This window comes from Odontesthes bonariensis, chromosome 24 (assembly GCF_027942865.1).
Source record: "Odontesthes bonariensis isolate fOdoBon6 chromosome 24, fOdoBon6.hap1, whole genome shotgun sequence".
Taxonomy (NCBI): domain Eukaryota; kingdom Metazoa; phylum Chordata; class Actinopteri; order Atheriniformes; family Atherinopsidae; genus Odontesthes; species Odontesthes bonariensis.
The window spans coordinates 25,877,885-25,898,209 of record NC_134529.1 but is presented as its reverse complement, the minus strand read 5'-3'; the positions used below and the strand labels follow the sequence as shown (position 1 = coordinate 25,898,209).

Here is a 20,325-nt window from a genome sequence, read left to right as displayed (position 1 = left end):
GATGAGACTATGTAAGGGGTAAGTAATCTACTGCTCATTGTGGCATTTTTAACTGTTAAAAAACGTATGTCTTGAAATTTGCATTTGACATGACTGTGACAGCTGTCGTAAGGAGGAGGTGCTGCTGGGCACAGAGACCATGTAATGCAGTGAAGTGAATATTTTCACAAATGGGAATGTGCTTTCATTTTCTGGAATAGCAGCCTTTTTCAGAAAGAGTGTCTAAACTATTGGTTCAAAAATATGAATATTAAAGCTTCACAATTTAGGAAAAAGATAAATTGCGATTTATAAGGTTAATATTGTGATATGATACATGGCATATAATGTAGATTATTTGGGTATCAAGAAAGAGTCAAAGTAATGAGTGTTGCTGAAATGTGTAATTCAAAATTGAAGTTTACACAATACCATAAACAACTGAAATGCACAGGGCTATGAAAATAAAATTACAAAACAATCACAAAATTAAATAACTGCCAATACAAATCTTTACACCACTGGGCATTTGTTAATAAATAGAAAAATAAAGAAAATAAACTTTTTGAAATAATCATGTCTTTTGCAAAACACTGTGTTATTGACTCAGTGATTTCTTTATGTATTTGAGAAGACGGGTCATACACGTGACATTTATAAAAGCACCAGTAACTGTATTCTGCTTTCTTCGTCTAACAGGTTGTGTTCATTGGGTTCATCCCTCGCATATATCTCTGCAGCGCACTGGGAAGTCATTTCACCAAATAGACCACAGGCACTACTGAATTAAGTGAAACTGACCGGACGATTGCACCACAGACTGACAAAATCTTTTTTTTTTTTCAATTAAATGGGAGATTGAATGAATTGTCACTTTGGTACTTACACTTATTTAACAATACTGCATTTTTAACTTCATGTAATCGAGCAGACTGACATCGCAATTGCAATTTGATTAATTGTGCAGCTCTAATTAATATAACATATTAGGTTTTAATGACTTTCACCAAGTTTTAGTGTATTTTGGATGAATATTGAAGCCTTATGACATTTTCATGAAAGCAGTTCATTTAAGTAAAAAGTTTTTTTTTTTAAATAATTTTTAAAAAACTAGCTTAATATTTTCAACAGCTAAACAAGTGGTAAGCACTGTAACTACTCACATTTTCTAAAAAAAAAAAAATGTTTTTATGAGTATTTAGAAGTTAGCTCTGACATAACTAAGTGTTCTTGCGGGATGGCCATGGTACAGAGGTGGTACCAGTGGTTGTATTGGAATCAGATGGTGAGTAGTTTGACCCCCAGCCTCTCCAAACTCAAACTTTTCTTGAGCACAACATCATCACATCGCCCCCTTGTATGCTTGTTGGTGTATAATTGTAGACAAACAAATATTGATAAAAAAGATAATGGTAAGATGGACTCGCGGCCCGTCCAGGGTGTACCGCGCCTCTCGTCCATTGACTGCTGGGATAAGCTCCAGCCCCCCCCACGCGACCCGACCGACAGATTCAGCGGGTATAGAAAATGGATGGATGGATGGAAGATAATGGTAAACTCAAGTTGATTATAGGTTATAAAACTGCAGAATTTTCTTAATCCTGTATGACATCAATGTGCAATTTGATCATTAGAGAATGAAGTTTTGAGCTACTAGTCAAAACAACCTCTGAAAACTCAATAGTAATCAGGTCATCTTTAAGCTAAAGGGAAAGTTTCAGCAAACGTTTGCAGAAATTCCCTTTAGGCGTTCTGAGATTCTGCACTCACAAGAACAGAATGAGCCAAAAAACATAATGCCCGTGGCCACAACTCTTGCTGGTGCAGATGCATCGTAAAATAATTTGGTAATGCACTGCAACAGACCTTTTTGGGTTAAGTACTTTTGTAAATCCTCTTTGGATTTATATTTCTTTTTCAATCTGACTTTGTCCGTCTTTCGTGTGATTAAAAAAACTAACTTTAGACCAGCTTCCCCCAGTCATTACATACAGTTTCATCTTCTGCAGCTGTCAGTCTTCAGTTAATACTGTAAATCATAGTTCGATCTATTGATATTTTGCATGTCTGAACATTAACACAGTGGATGAAAACAACCACATAATTGTAAACTAATTAAAAGTTAATGTATCCAAGTAGCACGGAAGTTTATTGAACTCACATTTTTGTCATGGGCTCTCTCTATCTGCCTGGTAACAACCTCTGTTGATTACCTCCACCTGTCCCTGCTCTGCTCCACTCTTGTTAACCTGCCAGCTGCACTTCATTCCAGCTCATCATGCTCTGTATTTAAAGCCCTGTTTTTCAGCCACATCTTGTCAGATCGTCTGCAAAGCTCACACCCGGAACCAGTTGCTTGTGACTCTCTCTGACTCCTGTTCTGTCATCTCGGACCCGCCTGCTTCCTGACAACTCTCCTGCCCCGGAAAACCAGACCTGCCTTCTGCCTTGACAACTGCTGACTACTCTTCTGCCCCGGTAATTCTGACCAGCCATCTGCCTTTGCACTACGATTTCGGATTCTCCTTGAACTTCACTTCTGCCTTTTCATCTGCCCTGTTGTCTGTGTGTCCCCCCCCCCCCCCAGGACTTCCGGACCATCCACCACCAGCTCCATAGGACGCATCACTGCCACTGGGGGGAACACACATACGGCACCTTGGACGGATCACCATAACCCCGGTACCCCTGTAACCCTCGGAGCCCCTGAGACTTTCTCCTCAACTCACTCCCAACTTCCCTTTCCCCTGAAGTTTAATAAACCTTCTTGTGTGACGCAATTGTGGTCCTCTGGTCGTCTGTCTGAGCCGTGACACATTTTAAACCCTTAAATTGGGCTGCTAATAGGTTTGGACTTCAACTCTAATAATTAATGCAAATCTGTGAAATTAATGGAATTTTTAAATTTTTTACTCAGCTTTGCACCTTGCACAACAGTCAAATTCTACTGCTGACATATGCTGCTCAAATTCCTCTTTTCTAAACTTAAGAAAGAGATGGACAAGGAGCAAAGACCATTTCAGGATAAGGAGGCCTTTACCTGTCTCAGCCGTATTGAGAAAACCCTGTTAAGCCACATCTTGCAGTAGGCATGAGAGGGAAGATAGAACAGTATGAGTTGTAATGACTAGGTGAGCTATTGACCCCAGGACAGTTTACAAGCGACTGAATGTATCAACCTGGCCAAGGAAAGCAGCTTAATTAAATGTCAGCATGTCTGCAAACACAGTAGGGGAGTGAAATACTTTTACCTAATATATGACATGCGTGATGAGCCCTCAACAAATACCGAGTACTTGCGCCTATCCTGCTGACTTGATGAAAGCATTGATATGATTCAGTGTTTACTGCTATTTTCCAAAGAGGCTTCAAAAATCAATTTAAAGTAATTAAGGGACCTGTCAATATTTAAATACAATGCAAAATTATGCGCAAATGATGTATTTCAGTGTCTTTGTGACACTGTGAAGTTTGTCATTTAGGAAAGTAGATGGAATAATAACAGACTGTATGTGATTTTGAATGTTAAGAGTCCTGTTGTTACCGTGTACTGTATTCTTTGCTTGCAGACACTACATAGTAAGTATATGAAAGTTATATCAGTGGTTGAGAAACAAAAATTACATCATATCCAGGGTCTTTCAGTGACAGGAAATGAAGTGGTGTATGGGGATGTCCTGGAGTTCAGAGTGAGCTGAGCAGGGGCAGTGAGATCCTTTGACTTGAGAGAGAAAATAAAATCTTTCACGCAGAAGCAAAGACTATGCATTAATGAGCTTGATGGTTCAAAATGTGTAAAAATTCTAACTTTTATTCAACATCACAAAGAGGCCAATCATATTTAGTTTTAAGCTGAAAGGCCTCAGCCACTGGCAGGGGCGTCGAGAGACCTGGTCATCCGGGGCTTCAGCCCCGAATCTCTCTGGACTGACATAAATAAAATATGTATAATAATAAGAAGAAAAAGAAGAGCTCCGTGGCAGGGGCGGATCTACCGGGGTGGCATAGGGTGGCAAATGCCACCCTAAACGATAGCCTTGCTACCCCTAATGCCACCCCAGTTGGGAGCAACAAATTAAAAGAAAAGTTATGGCCGATTTGATATTTACGAGCGCGAATCTCCAATGTCCGACTGTCGTGAATGCAGCACGTGATGACGCCAGTGCGGCAAGAGACTGCTTCTGCTTTGTTTGGAAAACTGAGTGGCGCGAAGCGAGAGAACACAGGGAGTCGCGAGGAAAGGAGACACGGAAGGAAAGAGGTACTGATTATTAATTATCTAACTATCTATCTATCAAGAAGTTAAATTATAATGAAAGCACAGTGCTAGTATAGTTGCGATTCTGATTTTGAGATGATAAAAATCCGGTGAAGGACGTTATTTCGCTAACTATACATGTAATATTAGCTAGCTGACCTAGCCTAGGTCTGAGCCTAGCCTAGGTAAAGTACAACAGCTAATATTCATTCAACATCTGTCAAGGGAAACATTGTAAATTTACATCTTACAGAAATGAAGAGGAAAGGGAGCATATGCAGTTTTTTCTCACCAAAGAAAAAGGCGAGAGAAGTAGAAAATGAACAACTTGGAGGTGATGAGGTAGAAGGAGAGCGAGAAAACGAAGAAGAGGTAGAAGGAGAGAGAGAAAATGAAGAAGAGGTGGAAGGAGAGGGAGAAGGGCAACAGAAACGTGACAGAGATAGAATACAAGGCCAAGGCGACCAGAGACAGGAGGAGGTGGGAGAACATCACAGCAGTGAAGATATGGAGGAGGGAGAGCATCACCAAGATGAGGGAGAAAGCAAGGGACAATATAACGTGCAGGGTTCAGACTGTGAAAGGGAAAGGAGAGTGCCTGAGCCATCACCAACCATCTCCACTCGAGCTGGTCCACATGGTATGGAAATTGTTGCTGCATTGTATACTAAGTTACATATGACTAAGACAACAAATAACAAAAACGGATATTTTGCTATAAGGTATATTGAAGAGACAATGCTTAGACTTCTTCAGATAAATATGAACATTCATGTTTGCTTAAATATGAATAATTGGGGAAACTTAAAAACTTGATGAGATGGGGACAGAACTAGTGGCCAAAGCTGAACTCTTAATTGTGTAGCAGCAGTTACATTAACACAGAAACCCTTTTTACATAAGTCAAAAACAAACATAAACACTGTCACCTGTTAACATCTAGCTTTTAAGTGAGACTTGGAAAGTGTTTTATCTACATTCCATCCTGTGTCAGGTCTTTGCGTTTTTTCACCCATGTCTTTAGGACATTACTTTCAGATACTTTTCTCCTGCTCAGGATAGTTTTTAGGGCTGACACTTCTCCTGTCCTCCTCTAATCCCGTTTCCCTTAAAGCTGCAGTCTGCAACTCTTTTTCAAGCATAATGCCTGGAACTGTCCGGGGATTCTGAAAGTAGTACATTAAATACCCCAATGCAAAAAAAAAAAAAAAAAAAAGAGTTCTCTAGGTCCCCTTATTGTCCCGCTAGGTCCCTCCAAAGCCAGCAGGTTTGTTTACAAAATTGCAGACCGGACCGGTAAAAGGTAACCAATCAGGTTACGAGCTGGGCTCTGCTGCCTGTCAATCACCGATTGTGCACGCGCGATACAAGGTAGGTTCGTCCCCACGCTTATTTATCTAGACTATTGAACTTCATTACGGGCTAGTCTACTTACTGTGTCTTCCATGATCGCAAATGACAGGTGAGTTGATGAATGAGGAGTCGTGTAAGCGCATCTGGCGTGCACGTCTACGTGGACGAGTTTTCATGTGTTTTGATGGGGCGGGACAGGAAGTTGAATAACTTTTTATTTTTCGGTTAAAAAATAAGCATTTCTTGCATTTTGCGACTACGGAGGTCACCGTTTTCAACTTCAAGCGTTCTGATAGATCATGTAAACTCTTAAAATGCCAAAAAGTAGGACTTTATGTATGACAACAACAAATCCTGCAGACTGCAGCTTTAATTTCTTTATGGACACACTGCACACCCTACTAATACACACACACACACACACACATACATACTGTATGTATATGTATATATTCATATGTATAAATATGTCAATTTTTTGGCAAATAGCTCTTGGGGTATCACCTTCTCGTCTGTGTTATCTTTGCCATTTTGCCGCACATAACTAAAAAAATGGGAACAAGTTATGCATCTTTGTAACATACTGCCACTGCCCAAAGATACAGTTTTAAAAAGATTCTTTACTAAATTGTCTGTTATGTTTGAATACAAAAAAAAAAGCAGAGACCCGATTCTGAGGTCGCCAAAACGGACCCCCTCAACGCCCTGGCTGCGCCTAGAAATTCTGTCCATAAAAATTATGAACAGAATCGGTGACAAAGGGCAGCCCTGACGGAGTCCAACCCTCACAGGAAACATGTCCGACTTACTGCCGGCAATGCGGACCAAACTCTGACACCGGTCATACAGAGACCGAACAGCCCATTTCAAGGAGTACGGCACTCCATACTCCCAGAGCACCCCCCACAAGAGTCCCAGAGGGACACGGTCGAACGCCTTCTCCAAGTCCACAAAACGCATGTAGACCGGTTGGGCGAACTCCCATGCACCCTCCAGGATCCTGCGGAGGGTATAGAGCTGGTCCACTGTTCCACGGCCAGGACGAAAACCACACTGCACCTCCTGAATCCGAGATTCGACTATCCGGCGGATCCTCCTCTCCAGTACCCCCGAATAGACCTTACCGGGGAGGCTGAGAAGTGTGATTCCCCCTATAGTTGGAACACACCCTCCGGTTCTGTTGGCGTCGTCGGGCTCACTGCATGAAAAGAGGGATTTGTGGATGTATGTGGCCCCTTACATGTCCGCATACGTTAAGCCCCTGCATTTGCGGTGGTAAAAGTGAAAACTTGGCCCAAGTTGTCGCAAATTGACCTGGCAACTGCTCCCCCATGCCCCCCTCCCCTCCCCTACTTAGGAGAGCCTTTAATATGTAAATGCCAGTGATCAGGTCAGGAGCTGCCACAGTCATTTTCAAGTGGGTTGGGGTGAGGTGAGGTGGGGGTTGGGCATGCCTGTTTCTACACGTTCCTGACCATCACCTCCAACTCCAGCCAAGTTTGTTGCTGTGTTGTCTTGAAAAAGAAGAGGTGCACGCTGTCTGCTGGTGACAGGTGATGCATATCTGTTTTTTTTTTCTCCCAAACACCTCTTTTGTAATACCGCATTTTGTGGGCAAAATTCAAGGATTCAAGGATTCAAAGGTTTATTGTCATGTGTGCAGTTAGAAACGTGTTTCCTTGAACAATGAAATTATTTTCTTTGTTGCCCGCACTGGATGTCCAAATGTATAATAATAAAGATAAGATAAAGATAAAATAAGCATGGAACAGCAATATTCTAAAAGGTTTCTTAAATAAAATAGAAATATAGAAATAAAAATATAGAAATCTGGCCAGTATAATGTGCAGTAGTGCGCTCAGTGTTTTATTGTGTATGGCTTAATTTGGTGTCACAATGGTCACAATATCGCCGAGGTCTTTTCTTTGTCCTTGCAGAGTCCATTTTTGTGTCAAAACAGTGCAAATTGCCAGCTGTGGTCAGACAGCATTAAATAGCAAAAGGACGGGAGATTGTCTCGCGAGTATTCCGTGTAATGACGTATACGCATATGATTGGTGGAGCTTAACGGCTCGCATAAGCTCTCGTTCAATCACGTATGAGAAACATTGTGTCGTGCAGTGTAAACAAAAAGTTTAAAGAGCAGATCTGGCGGTAGAAAGGCAGACAGAAATCGCTGAGGTCCCGTGCTGGGAAAACTGCCCTGGTTTGCGGAATACAATGGCTGGAAGACGACTTGCTTTCAACTCCCCAGCAACTCTCTGCGGGTCTACAGGTTTGTGTGTTTTTTTTCTACTTGCACATGACCATTTGATTGTTTAATTTTAGTCTTGTTGACACTGTACAGCACTTGGGACAGTTCTCGCTGATTTTAAATGTGCTGTATATTAAACTTACTCACTCACTTGCTTACAGGCAGATAAAATGAAAGTCCTGTTGAATGCTATGACCAGAATGTCTCGTATGGTGGCCAGCACTGTGGATACGGTCGTGGAGAGGGTTCTGGAGGGAATGGACCAGAGATTCGCTAGGTTGGAGGCAAGATGGCCGTCGAGAACGGACTGGAGTTACATTCCAGAGAAGTTGAAGAGCGCAAGAGAAGGCGGATACAGAATCCGAAAATCGCGGTAAGAGTAGGTTATTGACTGTGGCTTTAGGCTAAACTCAACTTAATTGTGTCCATCACGTGAAAACCAGTGTGAGTTGCTTTATTTAAAAAAATGAATTTCATGTTTTCAATTTATAGGAAGCAGTTCGCTGCCTGCATAACTCACCGTGGCATTATAATCCAGGTCAAGGGTAAGAATAAGTGAATGTTCTCCCAATATCTAGTTGAGTTGGACCCGATGTTACGTTACGTCAATGCAGTTTTTTTTTATTAACCATAGGCCTATTGTTTTTACAGGCTACTGTCACCTCACAATATGGATGTAACGAGTCGCTTGAAGGAGGCGGTGTCAAACAGTCCGAACTTCAGAGAGGTAGACGGCGACACTATCGAGGGTGAGCGGCGCTGACTTTTACCACGGCTGGCACTGATACTTTTAAGCACTGGTCATTTTATTCATTCCTCTTGTTTGTTTTTTTTTAGCTGCGTGACGGACCTGTGTGCTGTGCTACAGGCGCGTCTTGAAGCCAACCCGAAATACTCACAGTCTCACCACAGAAGAGTGAAGGAGAGTAAGAACATATACGCTGTCAATATGACTTTTGTTACTTTATAGACAAGTTGTCAATATGCTGTGCATGGATAGACTATGTTTTGATTATTTATTGGTTATTCCAACAGCTCCCAGAAGCCAGCTTCTGATCCAGGATGAGGACGTCTGACAACTCCCGCAGACCCTGCAGGGACCGGAGTAATGCGAAGAATGCGGATTCCAAATTGTAGGCTACAGCAGTGTGTGTATATAGTTTTCAATTCTTTATTATCAACATGGTTCTTATTACAATGTTAGCTATGTGCATTGTGTGGTGTGGCAATAAAAGCGCTTTAAAAAAAAAAAAGTTTCCTTTTTAATTTCCTCAATAGATTCACGTCATTCATGCCTGCATTAGCCTATTCATAGTGCAGCTTATAAGAATGACGTGAATATATGAAGTACACAAACATCCCAGGAATATTAGTAATCATAATCAAAATTATTAATCATAATTGCTGAATGATATGCCCATATAAAGTATGTATATATTAACCTTATTGGCCAATGGGCGGTCAGCTTTAAAGGAGCTTTTTTATGTAATCACGTGCCTTTTTCGTCCAATACCAGCGAGGCCAGTGAGAGGTCCAGGCACTCTCACAGCGGGGTGCTAATCGCTGGGCCATTAGCACCCCGCTGTGAGAGCCCGCCGCGAGTCGGATTCGTTTCCGACGATTTTCTCGCTCAACAAACTTAAAGTTTGTCTGCCTGCAAGCGCCCAGGTGCGTCCGAAAACTAGGCAAATTCGCGGATGTTCACTGCCGTCCACAGTGACACAAATCCCTCTTTTCGTGCAGTGGCTGTGACCTTCAGCTCTCACTGGAGCGGTTCGCAGCCGAGTGTGAAGCGGCTGGGATGAGAATCAGCACCTCCAAATCCCCAGGACAAGCGGCAGAATGGATGGATGGATGTTTGAATACAACACTGGTTCATCCCTTGAGTTAGGTGCCCTTTTATGCTTGAATGAATCATAGATCAGGGTCAAGTGGTTTGGCAAATACAAAACACATTACTCTGAAAATGGTACAAAGACTGAACAGAAAATGAATAAAAAAAGCAGGCAGCGTCCAAAGAAAAACATTGGAAGATCAATATGATACCCAAAGCTATCATATTATCTATTAAAGTCAGATTGCTATAAGTATTGGTTGGCCAAATGGAGTGTGCTGTCCTCATCCTGCCAAAAGAGCTCTGACCAGTCATGGTATGGTCAAAGAGTCATCTGAAGGTGTCCTAGAGTGTCTTGTACCAGGACCTTAGCAAAGGATCCTTTGGGCCCTGTGGGTCGTGTATTGGGCTTGCTACCTACATATTTTATCAAATCCCATCAGAATTGTTTCTGGAGAGTTTAGAGGTCAGGGGAACACATCAAGCTTTTTGACATGCTTTTTAGCCCTTCCTATGCTGTTTTTGCATGACTCAGTGCTGTCCCTCTGCAGAAAAGGTCCTCATTAGGACTGATAAAGGTCTGTTTAGTCTCTCAAATATGGATTTATTTTCTTCTTTAGAACATGATAAATAAAAAGATGGTGAAGGTAATTAGGAGATGGCCAATCCCAGCTGCCACTGGGCGAGAGGCAGAGTACACCCTGGATGGGTTGCCGTTCCATCACAGGGCCACACTGAGACAAACAACCCTGTATTCTCACACTCACTCCTAGGGTAAATTTAGAATCACTCATTTTAATTTTTGGAAAATTTACCCTTTAAAAACTTTAATGTTAACAATCCAATAACAATTGGGCTCTATTATCCTTATTATTTGTTTCGTTTTAGTGTTGTTATTCATTAACATATATGTATAAATAATCCTAATTGTGCTTATAAAATGTATCACATTACCTGATATGCCAAAATCAAAGATGGCTAGATTAACAGTCATGAGCTCAGGAGGCTTCAACTTGGTCTTGCGTTTGATGGTCATATAAATGACGTAGCCATTCCCTGTTGCAGACATGATTCCTGTCAAAGAGAGAGAGAAAAAACATTGAATGACAGTGACAATGATACAGATAGGTTACAGTCACATGCGTCTTGTGTGATGAGACATCAGGTGTCTCATCACAAAAAAAACCAACCTGCTTGTCAATTCTGATAGCAAATCTAATACATATTTTTTGAAAGGCACACTGTGATATTCAGTGAAAATCAGCAGGGAAACCAGTAAAGTTAAAGCATTTCCTTAAAACAAAAATCCTGAACAAATAAAGGGAGAGAGGGAACAGGTAAAAAAAGAAATGTGAAAGATGAATTTCTTTGACACAGTTACATAAGTATGAATGTAGATATCTCAGACAATGCAAAAGTTGTCTTGAAACGAGTGAATAATGCAAAATAACACCAAAAGGGAATTTTGCCACTTTCTAATTATACTAATAAGAGCACCTTCCAGCAACTCTCATTCCTAGAAGCTACAACCAAGATGCTCAAACCAGTAAAAAAAAAATAAAATAAAATAAATCAGACAGCGTTGAGTATACTCGCTGAATAATTTTTCAATTCTAATAAGTGAAGAATTAAAGTAAGGAAGTGCTGAGGTCAGAGACACAGAATCACAGAAGGCACCTCCCACAGAGTGCTCTTTTGTTGTAAAGGGCTTTTCTCCTGTAGATGTACTAAAGCAGACATTACTGATACTGATGAGTACAAAACCCTTTAATCACACTGCAATAATTCCTAAAGTGCAGCAGCTGTTTGATTGTTTCTAAAGTCTAACGCATTGTGAGATTAAGCTGTTGTCACACTATTAAAATAAGTAACAAGCTTTTTTCCCCCTTTTTTTGTTCCAAGTATACAGGAAGCAACTTTCCAATATCCTTCCATTATTGTTTTCAGTAGAGTTGAAGTGATTCTATTCGGCATCAAAGCAAAATAGTTTAAATAAACAAGTTTCTGCATGGCTACTGGGTATACTCTTGCTATTTCTGTCTCCTTTTTTCACATAAAAGGCCGTGGCTCACAAATGTGTGATAGTAAAATGAAAGAGGGCAATTTAAAACAAACAAATAACTATACCATGGCACAAAAAAGAAATGGCCCCTTTTAGGAATGTCAGACATGTTGGAGATACCATGCTATGATTAAATCCAAATAGATGCCTACCATCCACTTTATTTCTTATTAGAAACACATGTGCATCTGCTGTGAAGCAACCCAATAAAACAGCCATATGTTCAAAAAAAAAAAGGGGGTCAAAGGTGCACACAATATATAGGTATTATAGTGTTTATATAATGAACTGCACTACCATTTGGAATGTTCCTAATATTTTGCTCCTTTGGCTTATGTTCAATTTAATTAGATTAAATTCAGTTTAATTCAAGTACTTTATTAATCATTGTTCAATCACGACTCAGACTTAATGAAGTATTATATCTGAGAACTTTAAAAAAAAAAAAAAAAAAAAACACGAGCTGGAAAGCTGCAGTAACCTGAGCAATAATTGACTGGGGAATATCATTCCCCAAAAAACAAAATAAACAACACTTTTCATGTTATACTGCAGGCACTCGATTTATTAATAGAATAAGAATCGTGAAACTAAGTTATCTTTGATTTTTTTTTTCTCAATACAGTTTGGTACTATATCAATGTAGTAGTAGCCTGCCTAGCACTATTAATAACTATACACAGTTCAAGGGGTAATTTGGCTGAGCAACATAAAGGACAGAATGTTGTATTTATTTAATTTCTGACTCAGACATGTCATTACATGCTTACGGACTAAAGTTGTACAAAATATTTTTCAACTAATACACAGTATTACTAATAACAGTATTTTCTTCAATTTTTACAGAAAACATAAAACATGTGATGTTTGAACTAAATACTGTTATTTGCTTGACAAATTTGTGTCGTATTAGCCAAATATACTTCCAGAAACATAACCACATTAACACAACCTGTAACATCCCCAAACTTCTATTGCTGACTGTAAATGTGAAAACTGAAGACCCCTGCTGATTTCCCTGATTCATAACCTTCCATTTCAGCTAATTGCTGACTAAACTCCTTGGCTGGAGGTCAAATCTCATCATGGAACACTGTGTGGACAGTTATAAGCCAAATTGTACTCCTAAAATGAAGGCTAGCCGCAAATTCAACATGGCAGACTCACCAGGTGTTGGCAATCGCTCATCAACCATTCAGATCCACATATAAGGCGCTCCTGCATGGGGCTTTACCGGTTCATCGGCAAGCTGCATGATCGGCAAGCTGCATGCATTAGCTCTCGCTTGTTGGTCAACCCCACAGGATTATCATGTCTGACTCGGATTCTGACGCCGCTCAGAGGCCTCCGAGCAGTCTTTCTGGCATTTCCAAACCTGCTTTACCCGCTCCCTTTCGTCGGAGCGCCCGGCTCGCTCCTCTCTCTGCTGCCGGCTCTTCAGCATCTGTTCTCCGGTCCAAGAGCATCCGCCCAGCCGATGGCCTCGGCTCCGATCAGCTCGCTTCTTTGGCAGAGCTTCTCCAAACCGGCGATTCATCCACTCCTTCCCCACCCACAGCTGGTAAGGTCCAAGAAGCGATCCCCGCCTCCGGCTAAGCGAAGCCGAGGCCGAGAACCGCCCTGCGGTTCCTCCGCTCCAGCTGCTGGGCCCACCTCAGCCGCGAGCCGCTCGGATTATTCCGCCCCGGTTGGTTCTCCGCTGGCTTCGACTTCGGCCCCCCCCTGCTTCCCGATCTGTCTTCAGCTCTGCCTCCCCTGGACGCCCAGCAGCTCACGGCAGCTCTCATCTCCTCCATGGAAATATTGCAACAATCCATCGCAGCTCTCTCCACACACCTCCTGCCCGCCGCAGCAGCTATCCGCACAGCCCCCTCCGACTTCTTCGGTGCAGCCGAATCAACAGGCTTCTCAACTTCTCCAGGCTGCGTTTTCCCTCGCCGAAGCTCGCCCCGGCTCATCACAGGGTAAGATGCGGGACTCTGTCTCCGTTGTTTTAACATGCCTCACCTGGTCTCCCTGTTTGCTTCCTCATACTAGGCCGTCGCCTAGCAGTAGCGCCCTCTGTCCCTCCATTCCGTTAAGCCGGCCCCCTCCGCTCCCCCAGCTGATCACCGTACAGGTAACAGCCCGGCTAGCTCAGTCGGTAGAGCACGAGACTGGTAATCTCAGGGTCGTGGTTTCGAGCCCTACGTTGAGCGTAGCAGTATAATCAACAGATGTTTGCACTAAAGTCAAAGTTCAGCTCTGTTACCACCATCACAGCATCCGCAGTGGTGCCTCTTTGAATGATCACAAAAAATGATGTCTTGCTAACAAGGACCATTTATTTCTTAGTCTAACGAAATGATGTTGCAGCCAAAGCCAGCAAGAAATGACCAAACTGTTGGGTAAGGCGTTAACACATGATCAGCATGTAAAGATGTTGGTGACGCCATGTTTCATAAGTGTTGCAGCTCAACTATGATAGATATTAACTTGTAATGATATTGACTAAATCAGACCAGGAAGAGAGAAGATGACCGGAATATCGATAACGATGGAACTGACTATGATGTTGACTCTGATGTGAAACAGTTGTGTGCGTATTAAGTGAGAAATACAGGCGTATTTTCTCTTGCTGTCTGGAAGGCAGAACTTTACAATTGGAGGAAATGTTCTTATTACCTCAAACGGTCTTCACATTGCATTTCCCACAAGGGAAGTCAGGGCTGTGCGTGACACAATACGTTTGGTATGCGGATATGTTGCAGACCACATAAAGAGTCCTTCAGCGTGGCAACATGTACACAGCTACACCACTGCATTCAAATGTATAGAGGAGCTCCTCGAACAGCTAGCTGCGATTGTGAGTGCAGCCTCGAGATGAAATGGCTGTCACTGGGGCCGCTGTTGGCGCTGTTAGGATTATGGCGGCAGCACATTTGTTTTAGTGTTCATGACATGCAACAGCTCGATGCAAAGCGACGGCTGCTGCAATGCAGCATTACAGCTGCCGTGTTCTGGAGCAGCATAAACTGTTACAGCTGGACATAACCACAGCAGTAGTCATCACAGCGAGAGACTGCGCTCACATACCTGCCCTCCTCTGCTGTACCCTGCTCTGCTGTGCTCTGCTCTGGTCTCCAGTGCTCTGCTCTGCTGTGCTCTGCTGTGCCCTGCTCGGCTGTGCTCTGCTGTGCCGGTTCTGCGCTGTGTGCTCTGCTGAGCCCTGCTCTGCCCTGCTGTGCTCTGCTGTACCCTGCTCTGTCCGGCTCTGCTCTGCTGTGCCCGGCTCTGGTCTGTTCTCCCGTGCTCTGCTGTGCTCGGTTCTGCGCTGTGTGCCCAGCTCTGCTCTGCAGTGCCCTGCGGTGCCCTGCTCTGCAGTGCCCTGCTGTAGCCGGCTCTGCTCTGTTCTCCCGTGCCCTGCTCTGCGTGCCCGGTTCTGCGCTGTGCTGTGCCCGGTTCTGCGCTGTGTGTGCTCTGCTCTGCAGTGCCCTGCTCTGCAGTGCCCTGCTGTAGCCGGCTCTGCTCTGTTCTCCCGTGCCCTGCTCTGCTGTGCCCGGTTCTGCGCTGTGTGCTCTGCAGTGCTCTGCTCAGCTATGCTCCTTGGCACTGCCTCACGCCCTGCTGCTGCCCCGTTAGACAGGGCTTTAAACTTTACTGCTGGCAGCTGCTCGAATGTTGTGACGCTTCTGCCTCTTGCACAAGGCCACACTGATCTGCGGGACATTTGCAGACAATCGTGCCGCATGATAGATTTTGTTATTAGTTGTTTTTAATCCGACGCCACCGTATTCTCAATCAGCCGCTCCCAAGGCAGTGTGACAGCAGTCATCTCTCATTGTGTCTGGGCGCACCTCACACAGCTACTTTCGTCCCGGATCAATGAAATATTGTTTTTAAAAGATTTTAGCCACTCGGAGCTACTCCGGACATTAGTTTCGGATTGGGGCAGCTACCTCCGCAGCCGTCCAGGGTGTGCCTGAGGCATCTCTCCAACAGCTCGGTCGCTGGTCTTCGGCAGCCTACTCCTCCTGCATCCGTCCAGACCTTCAATCCGTGCTCGCTGCTCAGCGCTCGCTCAGCTTATAGGTAAGCTCTCGCAACTACTGGTGGTGGAGTCCTTCAGCTCTAATTGTCGCTTCTCTCTGGCAGCACTATCTCTTTGGAAGAAAAAGGGGGCTTTCGATCTCTATGGCAAATCAAGTGAGCTCACTCTCCCCGTTCTCGCACTTCCCCTGCAGCCCAGGCGGGCTCAGTGTTCCTGCCGCAGCCCAGGCGGGCTCAGTGTTCCTGCCGCAGCCCAGGCGGGCTCAGTGTTCCTGCCGCAGCCCAGGCGGGCTCAGTGTTCCTGCCGCAGCCCAGGCGGGCTCAGTGTTCCTGCCGCAGCCCAGGCGGGCTCAGTGTTCCTGCCGCAGCCCAGGCGGGCTCAGTGTTCCTGCCGCAGCCCAGGCGGGCTCAGTGTTCCTGCCGCAGCCCAGGCGGGCTCACTGTTCCTGCCGCAGCCCAGGAGGGCTCACTGTTCCTGCCGCAGCCCAGGAGGGCTCACTGTTCCTGCCGCAGCCCAGGAGGGCTCACTGTTCCTGCCGCAGCCCAGGAGGGCTCACTCTCTCTTTCTCTCTGTCCACAGGCAGCCCAGGTGGGTTCTATCCACGGCAGCCAGGCGGGCTCACTCTCACGTTCTCTCTCCTCAGGCAGCCCAGGCGGGCTCAATCTGCTGCAGCCCAGGCGGGCTCAATCTGCTGCAGCCCAGGCGGGCTCAATCTGCTGCAGCCCAGGCGGGCTCAATCTGCTGCAGCCCAGGCGGGCTCAATCTGCTGCAGCCCCATCGGGCTCAATCTGCTGCAGCCAGGCAGGCTCACTCTTACATTCTCTCTCCGCAGGCAGCCCAGGCGGGCTCAATCTACTGCAGCCCAGGCGGGCTCAATCTACTGCAGCCCAGGCGGGCTCAATCTACTGCAGCCAGGCGGGCTAACTCTTACGTTCGCTCTCTCCGCAGGCAGCCCAGGTGGGCTCAATCCACGGCAGCCAGGCGGGCTCACTCCTACGTTCTCCCTCTCCTCAGGCAGCCCAGGCGGGCTCAGTCTGCTGCAGCCCAGGCGGGCTCACTCTCACGTTCGCTCTCTCCGCAGGCAGCCCAGGTGGGCTCAATCCACGGCAGCCAGGCGGGCTCACTCCTACGTTCTCCCTCTCCTCAGGCAGCCCAGGCGGGCTCAGTCTGCTGCAGCCCAGGCGGGTTTAATCTCCCTTTCTCTTTCTCCTCAGGCGGGCTCAAATCTACTGCAGCCCTGGCGGGCTCAATCTACTGCAGCCAGGCGGGCTCACTCTTACATTCTCTCTCTCCGCAGGCAGCCCAGGCGGGCTCAATCTGCTGCAGCCCAGGCGGGCTCAATCTGCTGCAGCCCAGGCGGGCTCAATCTGCTGCAGCCCAGGCGGGCTCAATCTGCTGCAGCCCAGGCGGGCTCACTCTCACGTTCGCTCTCTCCGCAGGCAGCCCAGGTGGGCTCAATCCACGGCAGCCAGGCGGGCTCACTCTTACGTTCTCTCTCTCTCTCCTCAGGCAGCCCAGGTGGGTTTAATCTCCCTTTCTCTTTCTCCTCAGGCGGGCTCAATCTACTGCAGCCCTGGCGGGCTCAATCTACTGCAGCCAGGCGGGCTCACTCTTACATTCTCTCTCTCCGCAGGCAGCCCAGGCGGGCTCAATCTGCTGCAGCCCAGGCGGGCTCAATCGGCTGCAGCCAGGCGGGCTCACTCTCACGTTCTCTCTCCTCAGGCAGCCCAGGCGGGCTCAATCTCACATTCTCTCTCTCCTCAGGCAGCCCAGACGGGCTCAGTCTGCTGCAGCCCAGGCGGGTTTAATCTCCCTTTCTCTTTCTCCTCAGGCAGCCCAGGCGGGCTCAATCTGCTGCAGCCCAGGCGGGCTCAATCTCACGTTCTCGCTCCTCAGGCAGCCCAGGCGGGCTCAATCTCACGTTCTCTCTCCGCAGGCAGCCCTGGCGGGCTCACTCTTACATTCTCTCTCTCTCCGCAGGCAGCCCAGGCGGGCTCAATCTGCTGCAGCCCAGGCGGGCTCACTCTCACGTTCTCTCTCTCTCCTCAGGCAGCCCAGGCGGGCTCAATCTGCTGCAGCCCAGGCGGGCTCACTCTTACGTTCTCTCTCCTCAGGCAGCCCAGGCGGGCTCAGAATACCGCAGCCCAGACGGGCTCAGAATACCGCAGCCAGGCGGGCTCACTCTCTCGTTCTTTCTCTCCTCAGGCAGCCCAGGCAGTCTCAGTCTACCGCAGCCTAGGCGGGATCACTCTCCCGTTCTCTCTCCTCAGGCAGCCCAGGCGGGCTCTCTTCTTTTTTGGAGGGAGGGCAACTCTTCTCACAGGCTCCTTCCTCACCTTGCAGCCAGTCCCTCACCAGCTCGGCCCCGGCTCAGTTTTTGGGGGGAAGATATTCAGCATCTATCTCCCTATGCCGGACTTGCAAGCTCACAGCGGTTCAGCTTGCATGTCCTCCGCCGGGGCCCGAGCGCCAAAGAAATATTGACAATAAACCTTGCAATTGTCTCCTATCTCTCCGTCTGAGTCTCTCCAGGTTGAAATGAAGGCTAGCCGCAAATTCAACATGGCAGACTCACCAGGTGTTGGCAATCGCTCATCAACCATTCAGATCCACATATAAGGCGCTCCTGCATGGGGCTTTACCGGTTCATCGGCAAGCTGCATCCCACCACCTCCCCATCTCCACCCGCTGTCTCGAGATCTCCTTCCTTTGTATGACTCCGCCACCAGGTTCGGGTCCCAAGGGGGAAGATATTCAGCATCTATCTCCCTATGCCGGACTTGCAAGCTCACAGCGGTTCAGCTTGCATGTCCTCCGCCGGGGCCCGAGCGCCAAAGAAATATTGACAATAAACCTTGCAATTGTCTCCTATCTCTCCGTCTGAGTCTCTCCAGGTTGAAATTTAATTTAATTCATACCATGCTTCACTTAATCCATATCGTAACTGCATCTAAAACGTGAATATTTAAAGAAAGGAAAGGGAGTTTCATCTTTCACTATGACATAAGGAGTGTGCAAAACATCAAACAGCTAAATAAGTACACATCCAGTTAATTAGTTTCTTTCAATATCTACACAATTTTCTGGTTGTTGATTATATACATGTTTTGTGCTACCAGTGAAATTACCCCTGTGCAACTGACTGCACCACAAAAGCATGATCGATCTCCACTGTGCTTAACAGTTGATGAGGTGCTCCACTCTTGAAATTCTGCCCCCGTCTTAGATGTGGGCTGAAAACATACTTCTGCTTTTTGTTGTGAAAGACCTGAACTTCATCAGTCCATAATGAGTCAAGTTTGTTGTAAATTTGCAAACTTTTGATGATGGAGTTTGTAAGGAAACAGGCAAGGTTTTCTTTTAATGAAGGCAATATTTGAGGTGTTACTGCACAGTAGAATAGTGTATACATCTCCAGAGTCTGCTTTCAGGGTTTTTTATTTTCCTTTATAGCTATTCTGCAAGAAGTACTCTTGGAAAGTTTTTTTTTTTTTAGACAATAAGTTGACCTCCACAATGCACACTGGTGCACCCTGATAAACAAGCTGAAACTGGAAACTTGAAACAAGAGAGAAAAAACAAAGGATTTTACTATTAGGACTTTACTATACTTAAAAACTATAAAAATGATGAGCTTTCATTGTATCAGACTTGAAAGGTAAAAGCACACATATATGAATCAGGGGAAAAACCTGCTGTCAAATGGAACCCCTGTCAATTAATGCAGACGCTGAATGGTTGGAAATTTTAGAAACACTTCATTTTTAGTGACACTTCAAGACTGATTGACAGACGGCAAGAAAACAAAATCCAAAGAGGAAAGACAACTAAACATCAGAGTGGACGAACACCATCTACAGAAAAAATAAAAACAAAGAGAGATTAGGTAGTATCATGAAAATCTATATTTATACTATCAGCTGGACAGGGGATATCAACAGCCCTAAGCCTGAGTGCATCATCTGTTGGGAGAAGCTGTCTAATGCTAACATGGTGCAAGGCAAGCGGACACACAGCAGCTTCTGACAGGAAAAGAAGTATTTCATGAGCAATCATGACTCTAAAACAAATTATTATGAAATGGTTTCCTGTACTTTTATGGAAAAGAGAAAACACTCCTCCACTCATTATCGGTTTTGTGACAGCTTAAATCAACTGTGTTAGCATGCAGGGCCTTTTGATGTAGTCGTATTGTTTTAACTTTTTTATTTCCAGCTAATTCTGTTGAATAATAAAATATGTATGATTTTTCTTCAATATTTTTGGTACTGGATGTTCATCATTAGCTACAATGTCTGGGTGAAGTTCTAGATAATAGTATGAAAAAAAATCGTCATTTTTAAAAGTCAAACAATTGAAGAAATAGAACACTTTTCTTGATCAGTGACTTGACTGGCTGTGAATGCAGTATGACAACTGAAAGCTTCAGGCCATCACCACCCAATGGCAGCAGCATTATTAGGTTATTAAATTGTCACTGATGTCACCATCTAAAGGCCTGGCACTCAACAAAACTGAATGAATTTCCGTCGCCTGCTGTGTATATTCCTTGAAA

At 45.2% G+C, this 20,325-nt stretch overlaps 1 protein-coding gene, 1 long non-coding RNA gene and 1 other non-coding gene across 3 annotated transcripts in view; 2 read left to right on the top strand and 1 right to left on the bottom strand.

Annotated features, from left to right (window-relative positions):
- The window catches only part of opn5 (opsin 5), an 86,168-nt gene that overhangs the window by 28,288 nt on the left and 37,555 nt on the right, over nucleotides 1-20,325 (bottom strand). Inside the window, exon 3 of the mRNA XM_075458770.1 lies at nucleotides 10,633-10,752. Coding sequence (XP_075314885.1) covers nucleotides 10,633-10,752 — 120 coding nt within the window. The remainder of the gene's footprint in view (nucleotides 1-10,632; nucleotides 10,753-20,325) is intronic.
- On the top strand, nucleotides 8,065-8,593 carry LOC142375573 (uncharacterized). The gene is made up of 3 exons (XR_012768990.1): nucleotides 8,065-8,217; nucleotides 8,337-8,389; nucleotides 8,496-8,593. It is a non-coding gene; the product is annotated as an uncharacterized LOC142375573 (long non-coding RNA).
- Nucleotides 13,866-13,938, top strand: trnat-ggu (transfer RNA threonine (anticodon GGU)). Its single transcript has one exon. It is a non-coding gene; the product is annotated as a tRNA-Thr (tRNA).